The 18,987-nt window shown below is 44.2% G+C and overlaps 1 protein-coding gene across 1 annotated transcript in view; it reads left to right on the top strand.

Annotated features, from left to right (window-relative positions):
* Window positions 1–18,987, top strand: part of LOC121861476 (NACHT and WD repeat domain-containing protein 2-like) — a 40,695-nt gene that overhangs the window by 729 nt on the left and 20,979 nt on the right. The window contains exons 2-6 of the mRNA XM_042359253.1: window positions 4,622–4,734; window positions 5,071–5,159; window positions 5,476–5,592; window positions 8,914–9,117; window positions 11,265–11,409. Coding sequence (XP_042215187.1) covers window positions 4,632–4,734; window positions 5,071–5,159; window positions 5,476–5,592; window positions 8,914–9,117; window positions 11,265–11,409 — 658 coding nt within the window. The 5' untranslated portion in view covers window positions 4,622–4,631. The remainder of the gene's footprint in view (window positions 1–4,621; window positions 4,735–5,070; window positions 5,160–5,475; window positions 5,593–8,913; window positions 9,118–11,264; window positions 11,410–18,987) is intronic.

Here is an 18,987-nt window from a genome sequence, read left to right as displayed (position 1 = left end):
GTAAAGTAAGGCTATACAGAGCACCGCAACAGTGTAGGAAAGGAAGGCTTAATAACACAACGAGACTTAAAATGAAAACTCAAAATATAACAACAATTGATAAAAACATAATCTTGTGTTCTAGGAAGTAATGAGATCCACATAATTTGTCATTGCCTGTGTTAAACCGTGATGACAAACCCTCCCTTATGAGCGAAAAACTTCATCAGTCAGGTCAGGAAAGACAGGCTCAGCCGCCCCCCCCCCACCCGAAAACAAAAAACAAAAAACAGTGAAATATCGAAGCCACACTCTACTTGGCATTCAAGTTTGCTTTAGTAAGTACTCATGGAATATTTGCTTAGTAATTGTACCTGGTGTAAGCTTAGGAATAATCCTCTGGTAATTATTTTCACTTTCACCAGATGTAAACCTCACCATTATGTCTTGTAAGAATACACAACTTCTGGTCGACATGAACGCAAAATGTACATTGTTAAAAAGTACCACGAACATGACTAATAAATCACTTCTTTTGTTTGAAATCAGATGATGCGAACTATCCAAACCTAACCTAACCACACCTACCCTGGCATTGTTAAATTAGGGTGATTTCGATTTATAATTTTGATTTGATTATTGTTACCCTATAAATAAATGGTTTAGCGGTCCTGTTCTGAATAGTTTCCCAACATAGTACCCTTAGCGTGTCAGCCGTGCATGTTACGGTCTGACCCAAAGCTGCCTCGACTGTTACGTAAATCCTGTGCATGACCACTTCTGACCAGTAAAACGGCCCCAACCATCGCATGAGAGTGGGCTGTGCACGTCTGATTTTGATCTACAGTTAGGTCGATTACAGTATGAATCTTTTCCAGAGTGCATAGACATTTCTTAACCCGTAAAAAGAGTTCGGAATTAAAGTTGCTTCCACCACTGCATGAGGCCGGTGCACTCTAAAACCACTGCATGAGTTCTGTGTATTCCAAGGGCATTACATGAGGCCTGTGCACTCCTAGATCCATTACATGAGGCCTGCCACTCCTAGACCACTGCATGAGTCCCGTGCACGCCTTGACCACTATATGAGGCCTGTGCACTCCCAGACCACTATATGAGGCCTGTGCACTCCCAGACCTGTGTGTGTGACAGAGTGACGGAGGACCACAGGACTGTTCATTGACTCGTAAAAATGGGCGGGTATTGTAATCGGTGTGTGTGTGTGGGTGTGTGTGTGTGTGTGTGTGTGTGTGTGTGTGGGTGTGAATAAAAAAAAACGAAGATCTGTACAGCGTGAAACTAAGATAAACATGATAAGTGAACAAAGATGGTTGGGCACGATAAGTATAAGAGGGTTGATGATTAAGACAGGTGTTCGGCGTGGCAGACAGGTGTTAAACAGGACAGATGTTGTGCGAAACAGACAGACGTTGAACAAGATAATAGATGAACGAGACAAATGTGAAACAGGACAGATGTTGAGCGAAACAGACAGGTATTGCACAGGACAGATGTTCAGATGACTAGATAAACACGAGAAAAACTTTCGTGTGGTCCAGAAAATTACAAGTCGCTTATAACACGAAACAAGGACAGGTGTGGCGTGCTGGCTGTCGACGCGGTGATGTAAACAGATACTATTACGGTACATTGACACATGAATTACCCTTAGGACATTAGAATTAAGTAATAATAAAAAAAAAATGATAACTCCAATAATAGAATGATAATCTAAAAATACTCGGAGAATAGTAAGAGGAATGGATCATGTGAAGATTAACCACCCCAGCTTGTTTTACCTATATGCTGACCATCTTAATGCTAAGTGACCAAACTTGACCTAACCTAATCTGCTGTAACCTAACCTAATGTACCGTAACCTAATCTTATGTAAACCTAACTTAACCTAACCTGCTGTAACCTAACCTAACCAAGCGTACCGTTACCTAATGTAAACTTAACTTAGCCTGACATACTGTAATCTAACATAGCCTAATGTAATGTAATATAACCTAACCCACCCAAGTAGCGTTACGATGCCTGTTTAATAATATAGTGAAATAAGCTGGGGTGTCTAATCGTCACGTGATCCGAACAAAACTGAAATAACACGCTGATAATAGAAATGGTGGGATGGATTTAACGTACGATTATTACTAAATCCGGAGTTGCAAAGGGATGGATTCAATTTACGATCCTTTGGCAATCTTAGTCTTTGATGTTGTGGATTCAATATATATTTCTTTAAAAATACTTAACTATGGAGGATGGGATTCAACTCATTAATCATTGAAAATTCTGACCCTGTTGGATTCCACGACCAAAAAAAGCGGAGACAACCTTCACCAACCCCCACCATTGACGCCACAACATTGATTGTGTCGAAAATTGCTTGATGGCGCCTCACAACTCATACACATCGTCTTGTTACTAGAGTGAACTGGATTTTATTGCAATTTACTCTATTCTACACCCAACTATTAGATGTGTCAACCTTACATTTACTTCTAACTGATGCTATGCGCCTAAAAAAAAACTGAAAATATTGCAACAACTCGGTATTATTTTTCAATTAATTCTGGTCTGGTGTGAAGTGAATTTGGCGGATGATGTGGCAGAGTTCCCCAACATTACCACATAGATAGAAACGGGCACGGAAGAGATAGATAGATACATAGATGGATAGATAGATAGATAGATAGATAGATAGAGAGAGAGAGAGAGAGAGAGAGAGAGAGAGAGAGGTTCGTGACTATTAGACCACGCAAGGCATAATATTATAGTGTTGACGAGCATTGCTGACCTTGTACTCTGCTGCGTCTCCCCACCCCCTCCCTCCTTCCCTGTTGTGTCTGTCTGCTTATCTGTCTGTCTACCCTCCGTCTGTATTATGTGTGTCTGTCTGTTTTATGTGTCTGTCTGCCTGTCTACATGCATGACCTCTCTCTTGTGTCTGTCTTTCTAACCTTTTTCCTTACCACTGTCTATACGTCGGTCTGCTTCTATCTTCTGTCTATTTCCCGTGTGTGCGTCTGTCTGTCTACCCCACTGTCTATTTTCTGTGTGTACTGTGCCACCTCTTCCCGTTCTGTCTGTGTGTCTGTCTGTCTGTTTGTCGAACTTAAATAAGAAAAATATCCTCAAAATTAAAGTGATTATGTAATTATCTTCAGAGGGCTGAATCGTTGTGAGAGGGAATAGCCCCTTGAGTGCGATGACTTTACCCCTTGAGTACGATGACTTAACCTCTTGAGTACGATGACTTAACCCCTTGAGTACGATGACTTAACCTCTTGAGTACGATGACTTAACCTCTTGAGTACGATGACTTAACCTCTTGAGTACGATGACTTAACCTCTTGAGTACGATGACTTAACCCCTTGAGTGCGATGACTTAACCCCTTGAGTGCGATGACTTAACCCCTTGAGTGCGATGACTTAACCCCTTGCGTACGATGACTTAACCTCTTGTGTGCGATGACTTAACCCCTTGAGTACGATGACTTAACCTCTTGAGTGCGATGACTTAACCCCTTGAGTACGATGACTTAACCCCTTGAGTACGATGACTTAACCTCTTGAGTATGATGACTTAACTAACCTCTTGAGTATGATGACTAAACCGCTTGAGTACGGTGACTTAACCTCTTGAGTACGATGATTTAACCCACTTAAACACCATGACTTAACCCCTTTGAGTACGATGACTGAACCCTTTGATTACAATGACTTAACCCCTTTGAATATGATGTCGTAACCCTTTGAGTACGATAACACGATTCATTCAGGACTCTTAAAAAAAAAATGCCCTGTACTATGATAACTTGACGCCTTAAGTTATCGTGTTCAAGATATCACTCCAAGGTGTTACAAACTATCCCGATTATATACCATTTCTTATAACATACAAAATCCCGGTATATAATATTTTAAAAAACATCTAATAATTAAACCAAGGTATTTAAAGTTCAGTATATCACCACCATCACCACCACCATCATCACTACCATCATCACCACCATCACCATCATCACTACCATCAGTACCACCATCATCATCACCACCATCATCACCAGCACCACCATCATCACCCAGCATGAACGAGCTGAATCAATTCGTGTGAACACCTCCTAGCCTTGCCAAGTATCGTGTTCTCCGTGAGCGATTTGCAGGTGTCGTGTCAACAAGGTTCGAGACATGGTGTGTAATACGGGTCAGAGGTCAGGAATGTGTTGCTGAGGAATGTAATGGTGTGGGTTACTGCTATAAATTAGTTTAATAATGTAGTTTTATAATCAGCTTATTTTCTGGGGATGGGGAGAGGGGGAGCTTTTTTTTATTGCATATTTCAGGTGAACATTTTGTGGTGGTGGGTACTGGGTGCATGCTTAGTCACTGCACGGTATATACTCTGTCTATTTACTGTGCCTGTCTGTCTGTTTGTCTGTCTATGTCTACTATCTCTCTCTGTCTGTCTGTCTGTCTGTCTTTATATACGCTACTCAATGCGCGACACAGTAACACCAGCAGCCTCTTCTCCCCTTACAACGGGTTTGTCACTCATGCAGGTGTATCACAGGTGTGTCATTATTCACAGGTATATCACAGGTGTGTCATTACTCACAGGTGTATCTCTCTCAGGTGTGTGGAGATGGATGACCGCACTGTTGACAAGATCTTCTCCGGTAGTCTGGAGACACTGCCACCTGTCAGCTCCAAGGTGTGCAGAATCTTCACCTCCTCCACGTTTACAGGTGCGTCCCTTCCTCCTCCTCCTCCTCCTCCTCCTCCTTCAGATCTTCCTCTCATATCTTACCTCCTCCTTCAGATCTTCCTCTCATATCTTACCTCCTTCTCCACCTCCCATACTCCACCTCACTGTAAAACCTTGATTATTTCCTCTCTGCTTTCCCCATCTTACTGTAGCTGGGAAGTGAAAACGTAACGTCTAAAGAGTTCCTTGTATACCTTAACTAAATATATATACTTATTGATCTTATTCTCTTTATAAAGAAAAAGAGATATAAGAAGGAATAATTATGTTTTTTTATATTATTTTAGGTGGGTTTTTATATATTTGTTATTTTCAGACATGTTGATGGAGAGGAACACGCTGATGGCAGAGGTGTACCCCAGGCTGAAGGAGTTCTGTAGGGAGAAACACGGCTTAGAGTTCCAGGTGAGGGTGGGGGGGGCAGAAGGAGGGAGGGATGGTGGGAAATGGGGGGAGGAAGGAGATAGGAAGGAAGGAAGGAAGGGTAGAAAAGAGGGAGGAATGTTAGGGAAAGGGAAAGATGCAGGGAAGAAAGAAAGAAGTAGAATAGGAAGGGAGACAGAAGTGGTTAAAAAAGATAGCGAGTATGCAATAAAAAAGGTGTTGGGAAGATAAATGAATAGAGAGAGAGAGAGAGAGAGAGAGAGAGAGAGAGAGAGAGATTAACACTTCATCTGGTATCTCTGCGTCGCCCTGCGTGGTGGTGGTGGTGGCGGTGCAGGTGGTGGACATGAGGTGGGGCGTGAGGGACGAGGCTACTGACGACCACATGACCACTGAGCTCTGTATGAGAGAGATCATCAACTGCCAGAAGCTCTCCATGGGACCTAACTTTGTCGTGAGTAGAAAAGTCTCTATCTGTCGTTTTTTCTTCTTTCTTTCTTTCACTGTTTTGATATTGAATCAACTAATCCTTGAAACTCTTAATTCTTGAAGCACCTAACTCTTGAAGAACCTAACTCTTGAAGAACCTAACTCTTGAAGAAGCTATCGTTTGAATCACCTGTCTCTGGAAGGAACCCAATTTAACGCTGAGTCAATTAATTGTAATCTTAAATCTTCAATTTTTTTATGAAACTATTTAACGCTAAAAATATCTTGAAATCTGGACCTAGGACGAGGAGTTATTGTAATCATCACCACTTTGAGGCAGACGCTCATTTGACCACACTCCGGCCACCGCTTCAGTCTTGTGTTTTTACATTAGTTTTTAAGTTTATTAAATATTATCGTTTCTATGGACATGCTGAGGTCTGACAAACTTCATTAATTATATCTTTTTGCCTTTTGTAAATAATATGTAGCTGAAAGTATAGTTTCATTTTATTATATTACAAGTGATCGCGGGCCTTTCGTGCCCGGTGAAAGTTTGAACGCTCGTGCTGAACGCTCGTGCTTGGCTAGCGTGCAACCGCCGTCCGGCTGACAGCGTAAAGCGAATGAGGGAGCGCCATGTCCGTAGACTTGCATCGTTTTCTAGCATAAATAAAATGGTTAATTAATGCCTCCCTCAAGAAACCATCGACATTGGGCCAGGTTTGTTCCACTCTACGAATTTTTTGCGATTTTTCCACCAAGTTTGATGAAAAACGATTGTGCCGTTTCGGCTGGCCAGAACAGACACACAGACAGACAGACACACAGCTATTTCTATAGTATATTAGATATCATATTATATATTATATTATATTACTTTACATTATATTATAGTATATTATATTATATTTTATTTACTTATGATGGAAATTCTGAACTCCCTGTCATAATATACAGGTCACACAATTGTCAAAGGAGGCAGCATGCAAAAAAATAAAAATAAAATAAATCGCCGCTAGAATGATCGTGGTCGTAATAAAAACAAAACGAAAAAGGCTTAAGCTCCCTATTATCGAATTTTCAGCTGTGTTTACAACTAGGCGTCACGATATCGACTCTGGGTCCGGGTTACATTGGTTCTGAGCTAATTTCTCTTACCTCGGGATAAGAAAATGGATGTAGTTACGGTAAAAACAAATCAGTGTCATAGATTATAATTCAATGGGCTAGTGAAATACGTTCTGACATCTCCGGTTGATAAAATAAGCTTACTAATATTTGAGTATCTGGACTCAAAATCGTTAAATGGAGATGGACGGAAAATAAAATAGAATAGATATCTTACCCTTTTATCTGCCCCCATTTACATCTTACCAAATCAAGTAACAATACTTATGGGAAGAAGAACAATGGTTACGTCACCTTCTGCATTGAATTTCCAGAAACCGAATCGAATTCTATTTTAAGTCTGATGCATAAACACCATAGCACCTTACTGAACTTCTCGCTGCTTATTACTCCTATATTTTAGCAGTTAATTGAAAGACATGGAGAGAATAAGAATACCTTTAGCGTCTCACTTCGGCATACAGTATTTTTACTACTGAATAGAGGCTAAGCATCAAGGCATCGAATACTGATCATCGACGCATATGAAGGAGGGAATGCGATCTCCTTTCGTGTTTAATTTTCAATCTGAATCGAGGCTCAGAATGAATCTTCTACTGCTTTTGTGCTTCGGTGGTCTCACGCGAGCGTTTTTTTCCGGCAACTCAATATCGGCAGGAGATTAGGGTTAGTTGTCAGTATATTCGGAAGAGTCGAAGTTCCAACCAATTCGATTCACGGCATCACAAACTACCGTGGTTGAGCGAGTCAAAAGAGAATTGTTTTATATTTATTTAAAGAAAGACATATTTAACTATTACATGTATATTTTTAAACTATATCTTGTATTTTTGTAGGAAAAATAAATAAATCCATTTATTTAAGCAATCGTAACTTTACAACAGTAACTGATTTCACATCGGAAACGTCTTGTGGCTGCTCGACACAACACGCCCCTAAACGCCTACACCTGCAGTATGAACTCTCCCATGGATCAAGGACTCCGAAAATCCTAGCAAAACTAGAGAAGATCTTGTCCACATGGGCTATGAGGCTGAGGAAGCCTAATAGCACACCATAAAACGCTCATACTTGATTGTTTTGAATGACGATGGTGTTGAAATGAGCAACAACATGGCTTCGGCTCGTGTGATAGCAATTCTTTCAATTATTGTATGCCGAAATGAAAATGCTGCAAATGAGTTGCCAGATAAAAGTTGCCGAAAGTAACGCTCGCGTGATACCGCCTTAAAATTCGTATTGGCGTCCAGACAAACTTAAAAAGTGAATAGCGTACTGTGATCGGCCTTTGAAAATGAAACCTGCCAAATGAAAATGGATATACTGTAACTCATTTCATGTGCAAGTTAATATAAACTACTGGCGTGCACATGATAATCTTGCGTCACTTGGTTTCATTCATAAGAATATATAAATCACAGTGAGCACTTTGGAGACCCAGAAGAGTTTTCTATTCACACGCAGAACATTGAAAGGTTGTGGCGTGATATTAAGACATAGGAACTTCGTGCTGATGAAAATAAATGACTGCACCACTCTTGAAGCTAGTGCAAGTCTTTACCCTCAAGAAACGAAGGTAGAGGAGACCGTCAGTACCAAAGAACATTATGGAATTAAACCAAATTTCCAGGAGATGTTTGGTTGATACTGAGTAATAAAATCGAGGTGAAACATTGTTGTATTTTTTTTCTGCCATTTTTTTCACATCGTCACCGCCATCATCTTTATAATCATAATCAACCTTATTATCACCATCTTCACCATCAACACCACCGCCATCCTCACCCATCATTATCACCACCACCACCCCACCACCAACATCATCACCCACCACCACCACCACCACCACCACCACCACCACCACCATACTACCACCACCACCACCACCACCACCATCACTACCACCACCACCACCACCATCATCACCACCATCACTACACCACCACCATCATCACCACCACCACCACCACCACCACCATACTACCACCATCACCACCACCACCACCACCACCACCACTACCACCATCACCACCACCACCACCACCATCACCACCACCACCACCACCACCACCACCACCACCACACCACCACCACCATACTACCACCACCACCACCACCACCACCACCACACCACCATCACCATCACCACCACCACCACCACTACCACTTCTAACCACACCTCTTCTCCCTCCCTACCACCCCCTCCCCTCCACAGTTCTTCGGGGGTCAGAAATACGGTTACCGTCCCATCCCTACCGTGATCTTAGGCTCCGAACTGCTCATTTTACGGGAAGCGCTGATCAATATGGGCGTTGACACCATCCTCATTGACACCTGGTACAAGAAGGATTCCAACGCCGTGCCCTTCGTCTACATCCTACAGCCTATATCATCCATCCTGGTCAACTTTAACAATAAGGTAGGTAGTTAGGTAGGTAGTTAGGTAGGTAGATAGTGGTTGTGGTAATTCGGGTGGTGGTGGTTGGTTGAGGGGAAGGATTGTTGTTATTGGTGGTGGTTGTTCTTCCTCTTTTTCTCTCCTTTCATACATTAACCTTCTTCCTACCTTTCCCCCTCTACTTCTAGCCTCCCTCCTCCCCTCTCCCTTTCAAATTTTCCTCTTCCCTCTTCCTTCCCTCCTCCTCCTCCTCCTCCTCTCTTCCTTCCTTTCTTCTCCTCCCTTTTCTTTCCATTCTCCTCCTCCTCATCCCTCTTCTTTCGTACCCCACTTCCTCTCTCTTTTCCCCCCCTCCCTTTCCTTCCTTCCCCTTACCTTCTTTCCCCCTTACCTTCCTTCCCCTTACCTTCCTTCCCCTTACCTTCCTTCCCCTTACCTTCCTTCCCCCTTACCTTCCTCCACCTCCCCTTCCTTCTGTCCATTTACCCTCTCTTCCTCCTGTGTCACGGGTCCTCTGCCGCTCCCCCCCCTCTCCTCACCTCTCCCTCCCTCCCTTCCACTTACCTCACCTCTCAGAAAAGGGGAGAAGGAGAAGGGAGGGGGAACCGAGCTAGGGGAAGAGGAGGAGGGAGAGAGAAAGGGGCAGCCAGGAAGGAGGAAGGGAGGTAGGGGGAGAAGAGGGTGAGAAACAGGAAGAAAGAGGGTGAAGAGGAAGGAAGAAAGGAACATAAGAGAAGGAGGGAGTTAAGGAAAGCAGGAAAAATAGAAAAATAGATAAAAGAGAGAGAGAGAGAGAGAGAGAGAGAGAGAGAGAGAGAGATTCTTCAAACACTGGACACTCCTATCGCCTGAATCATTCATTAGTCCCCCCTCTCGACAGTAAACAAACGCCTATGTGTGTGTGTGTTTGGGCGTGGCATTGTATACGTGTAAGTTTGCGTGTATCTGTGCTCGTGTGTGTGTGTGTGTATATGTGACTGTTTTGTCTGTATATACGAGTATAACTATATTGGAGTCTGCCTATGTGCGTATATCTATGTATGTACTTACTTATGTGTGTGTGTGTGTGTGTGTACATTATATAAAAATGTTTACCAAATTACACACACACACACACACACACACACACACATACACACACACACACATACACACATACACATACACACATAAATACACACACATAACGTAACACGACCTGAACATGTTATAATTTTGCGGGCAGTGGCGACTAATCCAGAAATCAATAGTCCTTTTACGGCTGATTTCCTTTGTGTGTGTGTGTGTGTGTGTGTGTGTGCGTGCGCGTATGTGTGTGTGTGTGTGTGTGTGTGTGTGGTAATTTCTTAAAAAAATAACAATAATATTACTGCTGGTCTCTTGTAAACAAATATAAGTCATCACTCACGGATTCGTTAGGTCACTCACAGATACGTTAGGTCACCCTTGTACTGTTACGTCACTCCCAAACACACTCCGAGTTACTCACAGATACGTTAGGTCACCCTTGTACTGTTACGTCACTCCCAAACACACTCCGAGTCACTCACAGATACGTTAGGTCACCCTTGTACTGTTACGTCACTCCCAAACACACTCCGAGTCACTCACAGATACGTTAGGTCACCCTTGTACTGTTACGTCACTCCCAAACACACTCGAGTCACTCACAGATACGTTAGGTCACCCTTGTACTGTTACGTCACTCCCAAACACACTCCGAGTCACTCACAGATACGTTAGGTCACCCTTGTACTGTTACGTCACTCCCAAACACACTCCGAGTCACTCACAGATACGTTAGGTCACCCTTGTACTGTTACGTCACTCCCAAACACACTCCGAGTCACTCACAGATACGTTAGGTCACCCTTGTACTGTTACGTCACTCCCAAACACACTCCGAGTTACTCACAGTACATTATTCCACCTGTGAAATTGGTCACTTGATTTATATACCGGTCCGTACATATAATCGACGTTGTCTCCCCATCTATCCAGTTATATTTGAGCATCTATCCACTCCATCCATCTATCCACTTATCTACCATGTACCCATCTATCCACCATGTATCCATCTATCTACCCTCTATCCACCATCTATCCATCTATCCACCCTCTATCCAATCCTCCCTATCCATTTATCCATTTTTCTATCCATTGGACAGAGGGTGCCAAAACTACAGGCCCAGGACCAAGCCACGTGGTGGGACACTCTGGCCAAGATGCAGAAGCTCCTGAGGAAGGCGGCGCAGGCGTGCTACAACACCCACAAGATGGACAAGGAGGCGATGCATAACTACTTCATGTCTGGTACGTGTTCTGGGGCCCGTTAACGCTCTTTTGTTTCCTGTTAACGGGGGAAGGATCATCTGTTTTCTGTTAACGGGTTAGATGTCCTATGGTCTGCTAATGGTGGGGGGTATCTGTTTCCTGTTAACGGGGGAAGGATCATCTGTTTTCTGTTAACGGGTTAGATGTCCTATGGTCTGCTAATGGTGGGGGGTATCTGTTTCCTGTTAACTGGGAGGATCTTCTGTTAACGGGAAGTATCTTTTTTCTTTATTTCCTGTTAACGGGGTGATTTTTTTTGGTAAATTTGTTGAATTTTATCTTTGTTTCCCGTTGACATTTTTTCCTGTTAATGGGAAAAAATCATCTTTTCCCGTTGTTGTGTATCTGGTTTCCTGTTAACGGGAGGATTAACTTCTTAACTCGTTGACGCTCTTTTGTTTGTGGTCTTTGGTTAATATTAACACGAACTTAGAGAAGAAAGAAGGGAAGAGCGAAGAAGAAGAAGGAAGAGGGGAAGAGAGAGGAAGGGAGAGGGAAAAGAAAAGGGAAGAGGTAAGAAGAAGAAGAAGGAAGAAGAAGAAGAAGAGGAAGAAAACATAGATAGGGAAGTACAAGGGAAGCGCGAAGAAGAAGAAGGAAGAGGGGAAGAGAGAAGAAGAAGAAGAAGGAAGAGGGAAGAGCGAAGAGGAGGAAGGGAGAGGGAAGAGAGAAGAGCGAAGAAGAAGAGGAGTTAATAGAAAATGGCTCTATGTGATCGACTGGGTAACTAAACAAAAAGAAGAAAAATTTGATTGAGAATTTTAGAACGATAAATTTATGCATGGCGCCACGTCCACCCCTTCGTTACTCTCCGCCTCTTCCTCACCCTCCTCTACCCTCCCTCACCCTCCTCTACCCTCCCTCACTCACCCATCCTCTACCCTCCCTCACCCTCCTCTACCCCTCCTCACCCTCCTCTACCCTCCCTCACCCTCCTCTACCCTCCCTCACTCACCCTCCTCTACCCTCCCTCAGTCACCCTCCTCTACCCTCCCTGACTCACCCCTCCTCATGATCGCGACTCATTAACATGTTATGATTTTTAATGGTTGTCTGTTCTAAGGTATTAAGGATCACCTGAAGATTCTCACACCCAGCTTATTTCACCCCTAAAGATCAACTAACCTAACCCTAACCTACCCACACCCTAACCCTACCCTACCTAACCTACCCTACCTAACCTACCCTACCCTACCCCTACCTACCCTACCCTACCTACCTAACCCAACCCTAACCTACCCTACCTACGCTAACCTAACCTACCCAACCATACGCTAACCTAACATAACCTACCCCTACCCTACCCCTACTAACCTAACCTACCCTACGCTAACCTACCCTACCTACCATACCTAACCCTAACACCCCTACCCTAACCTACCCAACCATAACCTAACCTAACCTACCCTACCCTACCCTACCCCCATACGCTAACCTAACCTAACCTACCCTACCCTACCTACCCTACCCTACCCTAACCTACCCTAACCTACCCTACCCTAACCTACCCTAACCTACACTAACCTAACCTACCCTACGCTAACCTAACCTACCCAACCATACGCTAACCTAACCTACCCTACCCTAACCTACCCAACCATACGCTAACCTAACCTAACCTACCCTACCCTAGCTAACCTAACCTAACCTAACCTAACCTAACCTAACCTAACCTAACCTGTGCTTGTTACTTCATGATTCTGGTCGTGGAAACCTTGATAAAATAAAAAGAGTATCCCTCACTTCTCCTGCCTCTCGTCCCCTTCGATATTATCCTTCCTCTCTTACCTCTCCTCTTCCTCAACCCTCCTCCTCTTCCTCACCCTTCCTCCTCTTCCTCACCCCCTCTTCTTCTTCACCCCTTCTCCTCCTCTTCTTCACCTCTCCTGTTCTTCCTCACCCCCTCTTCTTCTTCACCCCTTCTCCTCCTCTTCTTCACCTCTCCTGTTCTTCCCACCCCTCTTCTTCTTCCCCTTCCCACGTAACAACTCATAACGTGGAGGAAAGACACCCAATCATCACATGCCTCGGCTCTCCCCCGGGTCCTGCCTCGCCACGCTCCCAGGGATACGCCGAGACTTGTGAGTGTGTGTGTGTGTGTGTGTGTGTGTGTGGTTAATTTATTTATTTCACTGCCCGTATAACTCGTTTATGGTTGACAATAAATACCTGTATTATTATTATCTTACACTCTTGTGGCCTAAACGTCTTACAACCAAAACTTCTAACGAACAACACGTTTTACGGCCTAACAGACTCACGGCCTTAAGTCCCTAACTCAACCTTCAGTGTATGAGGATGGAAGCAGTGACCTTAGGACAGGAAGCGAGAGATCTATCCAATCCACCGCCATAACATTTATAAAAAGGGAAAAAAAATGTAATTTGAATTTCGGGTCTCATAGTGGAGGGAGAGGTACGCCTCCACCAGGCGGATGATGCCCTCGGGTCTCAAAGTAGAGGGAGAGGTACGCCTCTATCAGGCTACTGATGCCCTTGGCCTCCATGGCGGGGTGTGCTGTGTTCAGGCACTCTAGAACGGCACATAAATGGGATACAAAATTGTGGATTTGGTGTAGGTCGGGTTTAACTGAACCGTATCCGAGATTCAACTTAATGTCGAACCCGGTGTTGAGACAAATTTTGGGATACCTAATGATGAGGGTCACCAAGAGCCGGATGTTGTTCGGGTTAAATTCATTAACCCGAACAACAGCGGGGATGGAAGGGGCCAGAGGAAGGGAGTGGGCCAGAGGGGAGGAAAGGGCCACAGGGGGGGAGTGGGTCACAGGGGGGGAGTGGGTCACAGGGGGGGAGTGGGTCACAGGGGGGTAGTGGGTCACAGGGGCCACAGGAGGGGAGTGAGCCACAGGGGAGGAAGAGACCATAGGTGGGGACTGTCTAAGGGCCTCTTCAGGGTGACAAGCGGTAGCCGTCTTGCCCCTCTTTTCGGTTTGGGTGAAACAGAGGAGGAGGACGTTCACCAGTATGCCAATCGTGACCACCACACCAAGCCATACTGGTGTGGTGAGTGGTACAGAACACGAAACTTCCTCCTGCACTATTTTTTGTAGTGCCATTTTATATAAGTAGTGGCAGACTGTACAGACAGGCGTTCCCAGCCCGGGCAACATGGTCCACGTGGACGGCATCAAGGGCGGCGCCGTCACGTTGGCGTTAGAGAAGGGGAGGCTCTGGACGTAGTTCCGGTGGAGTGTGACCATCCCCCTCAGGTATTCCTGCTCTCGCCTCAGCTGGCTGTTCACCAGCAGGAGCAGGCCCCATGTGATAGCGGTTGCGATAATATATTTAGTTTTTATTATCATCCAAACTAAAAAATAAATTCTTAACTAAAATAAATTTTCTATTTAAACTCAGCCATACAGTACCAGCCGCCAGGTTGTGAAATGGAGATGTGGTGAGTGAAACAAGTCACCGGACATTATACTCACGGGGTTCTATTATCATACTAACGGGTTATATCATCATACTCAGTGGGTTATATCAACATACTAAGGGGTTATATCATTATACTCAAGGGGTTATAGCACCATTCTAAGGGGTTATATCATCATACGAAATGGTTTATATCATCATATTCAAGTGATTAAGTCACCATACCTTATATACCTAACGGTCACCCACACTAGAGGTGTGATTCTGTCTGTTCCAGCCAGAGCTCCACGACGGAAGCAGTTAAAGAGCTCAAAGTTTACAAACACACACTACATGGTTGTGCTCACTGATTTCACCATGACGGGACCTATTAGGAGGTTCCGTTTTCTTTGATACGTGAGCACAACTTATATTCCATAGCTGCTGGTAGCAGCAGGGGCATCTCCCTCCTTGTAGTTGCTGGCAAGATCCTGTCAAAAGTCATGTTATCAAGACTTATCAAACACCTAACGGAGAACACGCTTCCTGAATCCCAATGTGGATTCAGGAAGGATCGCAGTACAGTAGACATGATCTTCGCAGCTAGGCAAATTCAAGAGAAGAGTCGAGAGCAAAATATAGACCTTTACACCGTCTTCATTGACCTATCCAAAGCTTTCGACACAGTAAACAGAGATCTTTTGTGGACTATGTTGGAGAGGGTCGGTGTACCACCAAGATTTTTAAACATCCTCCGCCAGATGCATGATGGAATGCAAGCCCGGGTACTTGTGGGTGGTGTGTGGTCAGAACCAGTTAGTGTCGAAATGGGCGTAAAACAGGGCTTTGTGCTGGCACCTGTGTTGTTTAACATCTTTTTTAATATTAGACGTCTGGAAGCCTACACAAAGACCTTAACAACTCAGGTCATAGAACTACAGTATGCAGACGACTGTGCAATAATGACACATAACAGAGAATCTATGCAACGTGCACTGGACATGATCTCGGGTATGTACAGCTCGCTTGGTTTGCAAATTAACACCCCGAAGACTGAGATTTTTGTCCAGTCCATTGTTCCACCAATAGAAGCACCACAATTCTACTCTAATGGAGATCTTATCAAAATAGTAAACCAGTTTAAGTACCTTGGTAGCACTCTCACACCCACCTGCTCACTGGATATGGAAATTCAAACCAGATTCAATTTAGCCTCAGCTGCATTTGGACGTTGGAGAACAAGAGTCTTTCTCAACAATGACCTCAAATATGGAACGAAGACTGCAGTTTATCTCGCGGTCTGTATATCTACATTATTATATGCCTCAGGAACATGGACGCCTTACAGACGCCATATTCTTATGCTGGAAAACTTCCACACTCGATGCCTTAAGCGTACCATTAGAATATCCTGGGAAGATAGAGTGACTCTTGAAGAATTATATCGTCGCTCAAACACGGCCATTGAAACCCTGCTAGCCCAAAGACACTTGGACATGTTAGCTTGGACATGTTATCAGGATGCCAGACCACCGGCTTCCAAGACAAATATTATATGGTAAGCTGTCACATGGAAAGCGCTCGGCGGGAGGACAGAAAAAGAGATATAAGGACCACTCTAAAACTCTACTCAAGTGCTGTAATATCCAACCAAATTCACTGGATCAACTAGCCTCAGACCGTTCCTTATGGCGCTCAACATGCGGAAACATTTGAGACCTCACTGAACCAAAGGAGAGCTACTAAACGAGCCCAACGACATCAGAGGGCTCAAGGCATAATTCCTCTCAATGAACAACATCCCCGTCACCTATGCAACAAGATCTGTGCCTCCAGTGTTGGACTCCATAGTCATCTACGGTGGCATCAGAGGAATAACACATAACTCATCAATCATCTCATCTGGAGCAACGTCGTCGTCCGTGTGACCAGAGTCCGTCCGTGTGACCAGAGTCCGTCCGTGTGACCAGAGTCCGTCCGTGTGTCCGTGTGATCAGAGTCCGTCCACCCTGTAGATTGTCTCAAGTTTATTGGTCAGCATCAGAAGCGTGTAGAGGCCACGCAACACCTCCCATAACACATGATTCAGGTCTCCTCCCTCCCCCGCCTCCCTCCCCCACTAGGCTCATAATAACATCAAAATCATCCCTAAATGTATATATGTACAAAAAATATCAATATGTAATAAAAAAATCTACGGAACCTTATCATATATTTAACTAGTTATGTACTTAAAAAAAGATAACCATACACTTAGTTATATAAACATGCATTAGTCACGGGAGGTGTGTTGGTGCTCTCGCAGTGGACAAGTCACAGGTTTGGTGTTTACATTGAGAATATTTGAAGGTGCTTAAGGTATACGATGAGATAAACATTTCTTAGATGGAGTTTAAGATGATGAGATTTGTGTGAGAAGAGGAAGTGGCAGGAAGGGGAAGGAAGAGGTAGATTAGACCTCTAGGAAGATGGGTAGTGAGGAAGAAGGAGGGGGAGGTGGAAAAGGAGGAGGAGGAGTACATTCAGGGAAGGAGGGGGGAGGTCGAGGAGAGAGAGACCTAGGTGATGTGTAGCACTGCGGCACCACACACACACTGACACACACATACGACTGAACGCCTACAATGGCATTCCTCCTTCCTCTCTTGCACGCCATGTTACCAAGGTTACAGATCACGTGGGCCCCAGTCCTAATAGGCCCCCACCTTAACCTAACCATTAACTGTAGGGGTCCATTTAGAATGAGATAAATCTATAATGGATAAGTTAAATACAACAACTACACCCTATGTTAAACCAGTGTCAAGGAATAATCCGAGAAGACCGGACAACTCTCAAACTGCACTGGCTAATATAGAGGTGGACTCAGGAGGAAGCCGACTATACTGTCCGTGCTTCTTACCCTTGCTAGACAGGTGAGTGACAGGGAAGCACATGTGAGTGACAGGGACGTAAGAGTCATGACTTCATTATCCATTATCCTCATTCAGGTCATGAGGACAGACAGACAGACAGAGTTCAGCGTGCAGTAGGTCATGAAAAAAAAGACAGGTACCCGTCAGTATCACAGGTGTTGCAGGTGACCACAGCAGATCACTTATGTTAATTAGTAAGGTGCGTGTGACGGCGTGGAGAGAGAGAGAGAGAGAGAGAGAGAGAGAGAGAGAGAGAGAGAGATAAGTAAGGTCTCACGTGTAGGGTAATCTTTATAATCCCACAAAGTCTTTTAATGTTGTTCACGCCACCAATAAGAACCAGACCGTCTTTAGTTATATTCACCCAGACCATCGTAGCGAATTCCTTTGTTGTGCATTTTATTATGTTTTTTTTTGTTAACCACTCCTTCCCTCCCTACCTCCCCCTCTCTCCTCCCTTTCCTTCTCTCCCTCCCTCTCTCCTTCCATTCCTTCCATCTCTCTCTCTCTCTCTCTCTCTCTCTCTCTCTCTCTCTCTCTCTCCTCCCACTCACTCTCCCTCCCTCCCTCTCCTGGTTACGTGGAAATCTCTGCCTCATATCAACTACCATTGTTTCCTTGACGTATAACTGACCTCGTCCAGCTGCTGTAAGAGGTCACATTAGGTCAATATTATGACCTCTCATTCCGCCGCATCACCTGGGTCAATGCAGCTGGTAGAAGAAAGTAGAAAAGCAGAGATTGATGATGATGATGATGATGAAGAATAAGAATAGGAAGAAATGATGATGATTGTGAAGAAGAAAAAGATGTAGTAAGAAGAAAGAAGAAAATGATGATTGTGAAGAGATGAAGGAGAAGAATTTAAAGGAACCAACGTGGGTGCAGTGAGCTGGTACCTGTGACGTGAGAGGCAGAATAATAACATTATCTCAGTGGGTTAGTCAGTCGAGTCAGTTATTGTGGTATGTCAGTCACATCAGTCAGCCAAATCAGCCAATTCATCAGTAAGTTAATCAAGTCAGCCAATTCATCAGTCAGTGAGTGAGTCAGTCAATTCGTCAGTTTGTAAGTTAGTCAGCAAGGGAGTCAGCCAATTGATAAGTCAGTCAGTCAATTAGCCATTTCCTCACCCAGTCAGTCAAGTCATCCAATTTATCAGTCAGCCAGCAAATGCATTCATAGAGCTGCCTAACTCAGCATAATACAGTAAAGACTTGGAACTGCCAATCACACCTTACCTAGAACTTAAGCGCTCCTGTGATTGG

The sequence above is a fragment of the Homarus americanus genome, unplaced genomic scaffold (genome assembly GCF_018991925.1).
Source record: "Homarus americanus isolate GMGI-L3 unplaced genomic scaffold, GMGI_Hamer_2.0 scaffold24260, whole genome shotgun sequence".
In the NCBI taxonomy this organism is placed as follows: Eukaryota; Metazoa; Arthropoda; class Malacostraca; order Decapoda; family Nephropidae; genus Homarus; species Homarus americanus.
Note: the sequence above shows the minus strand (reverse complement) of the source record. Positions and strands in the feature narration are given on the sequence as shown.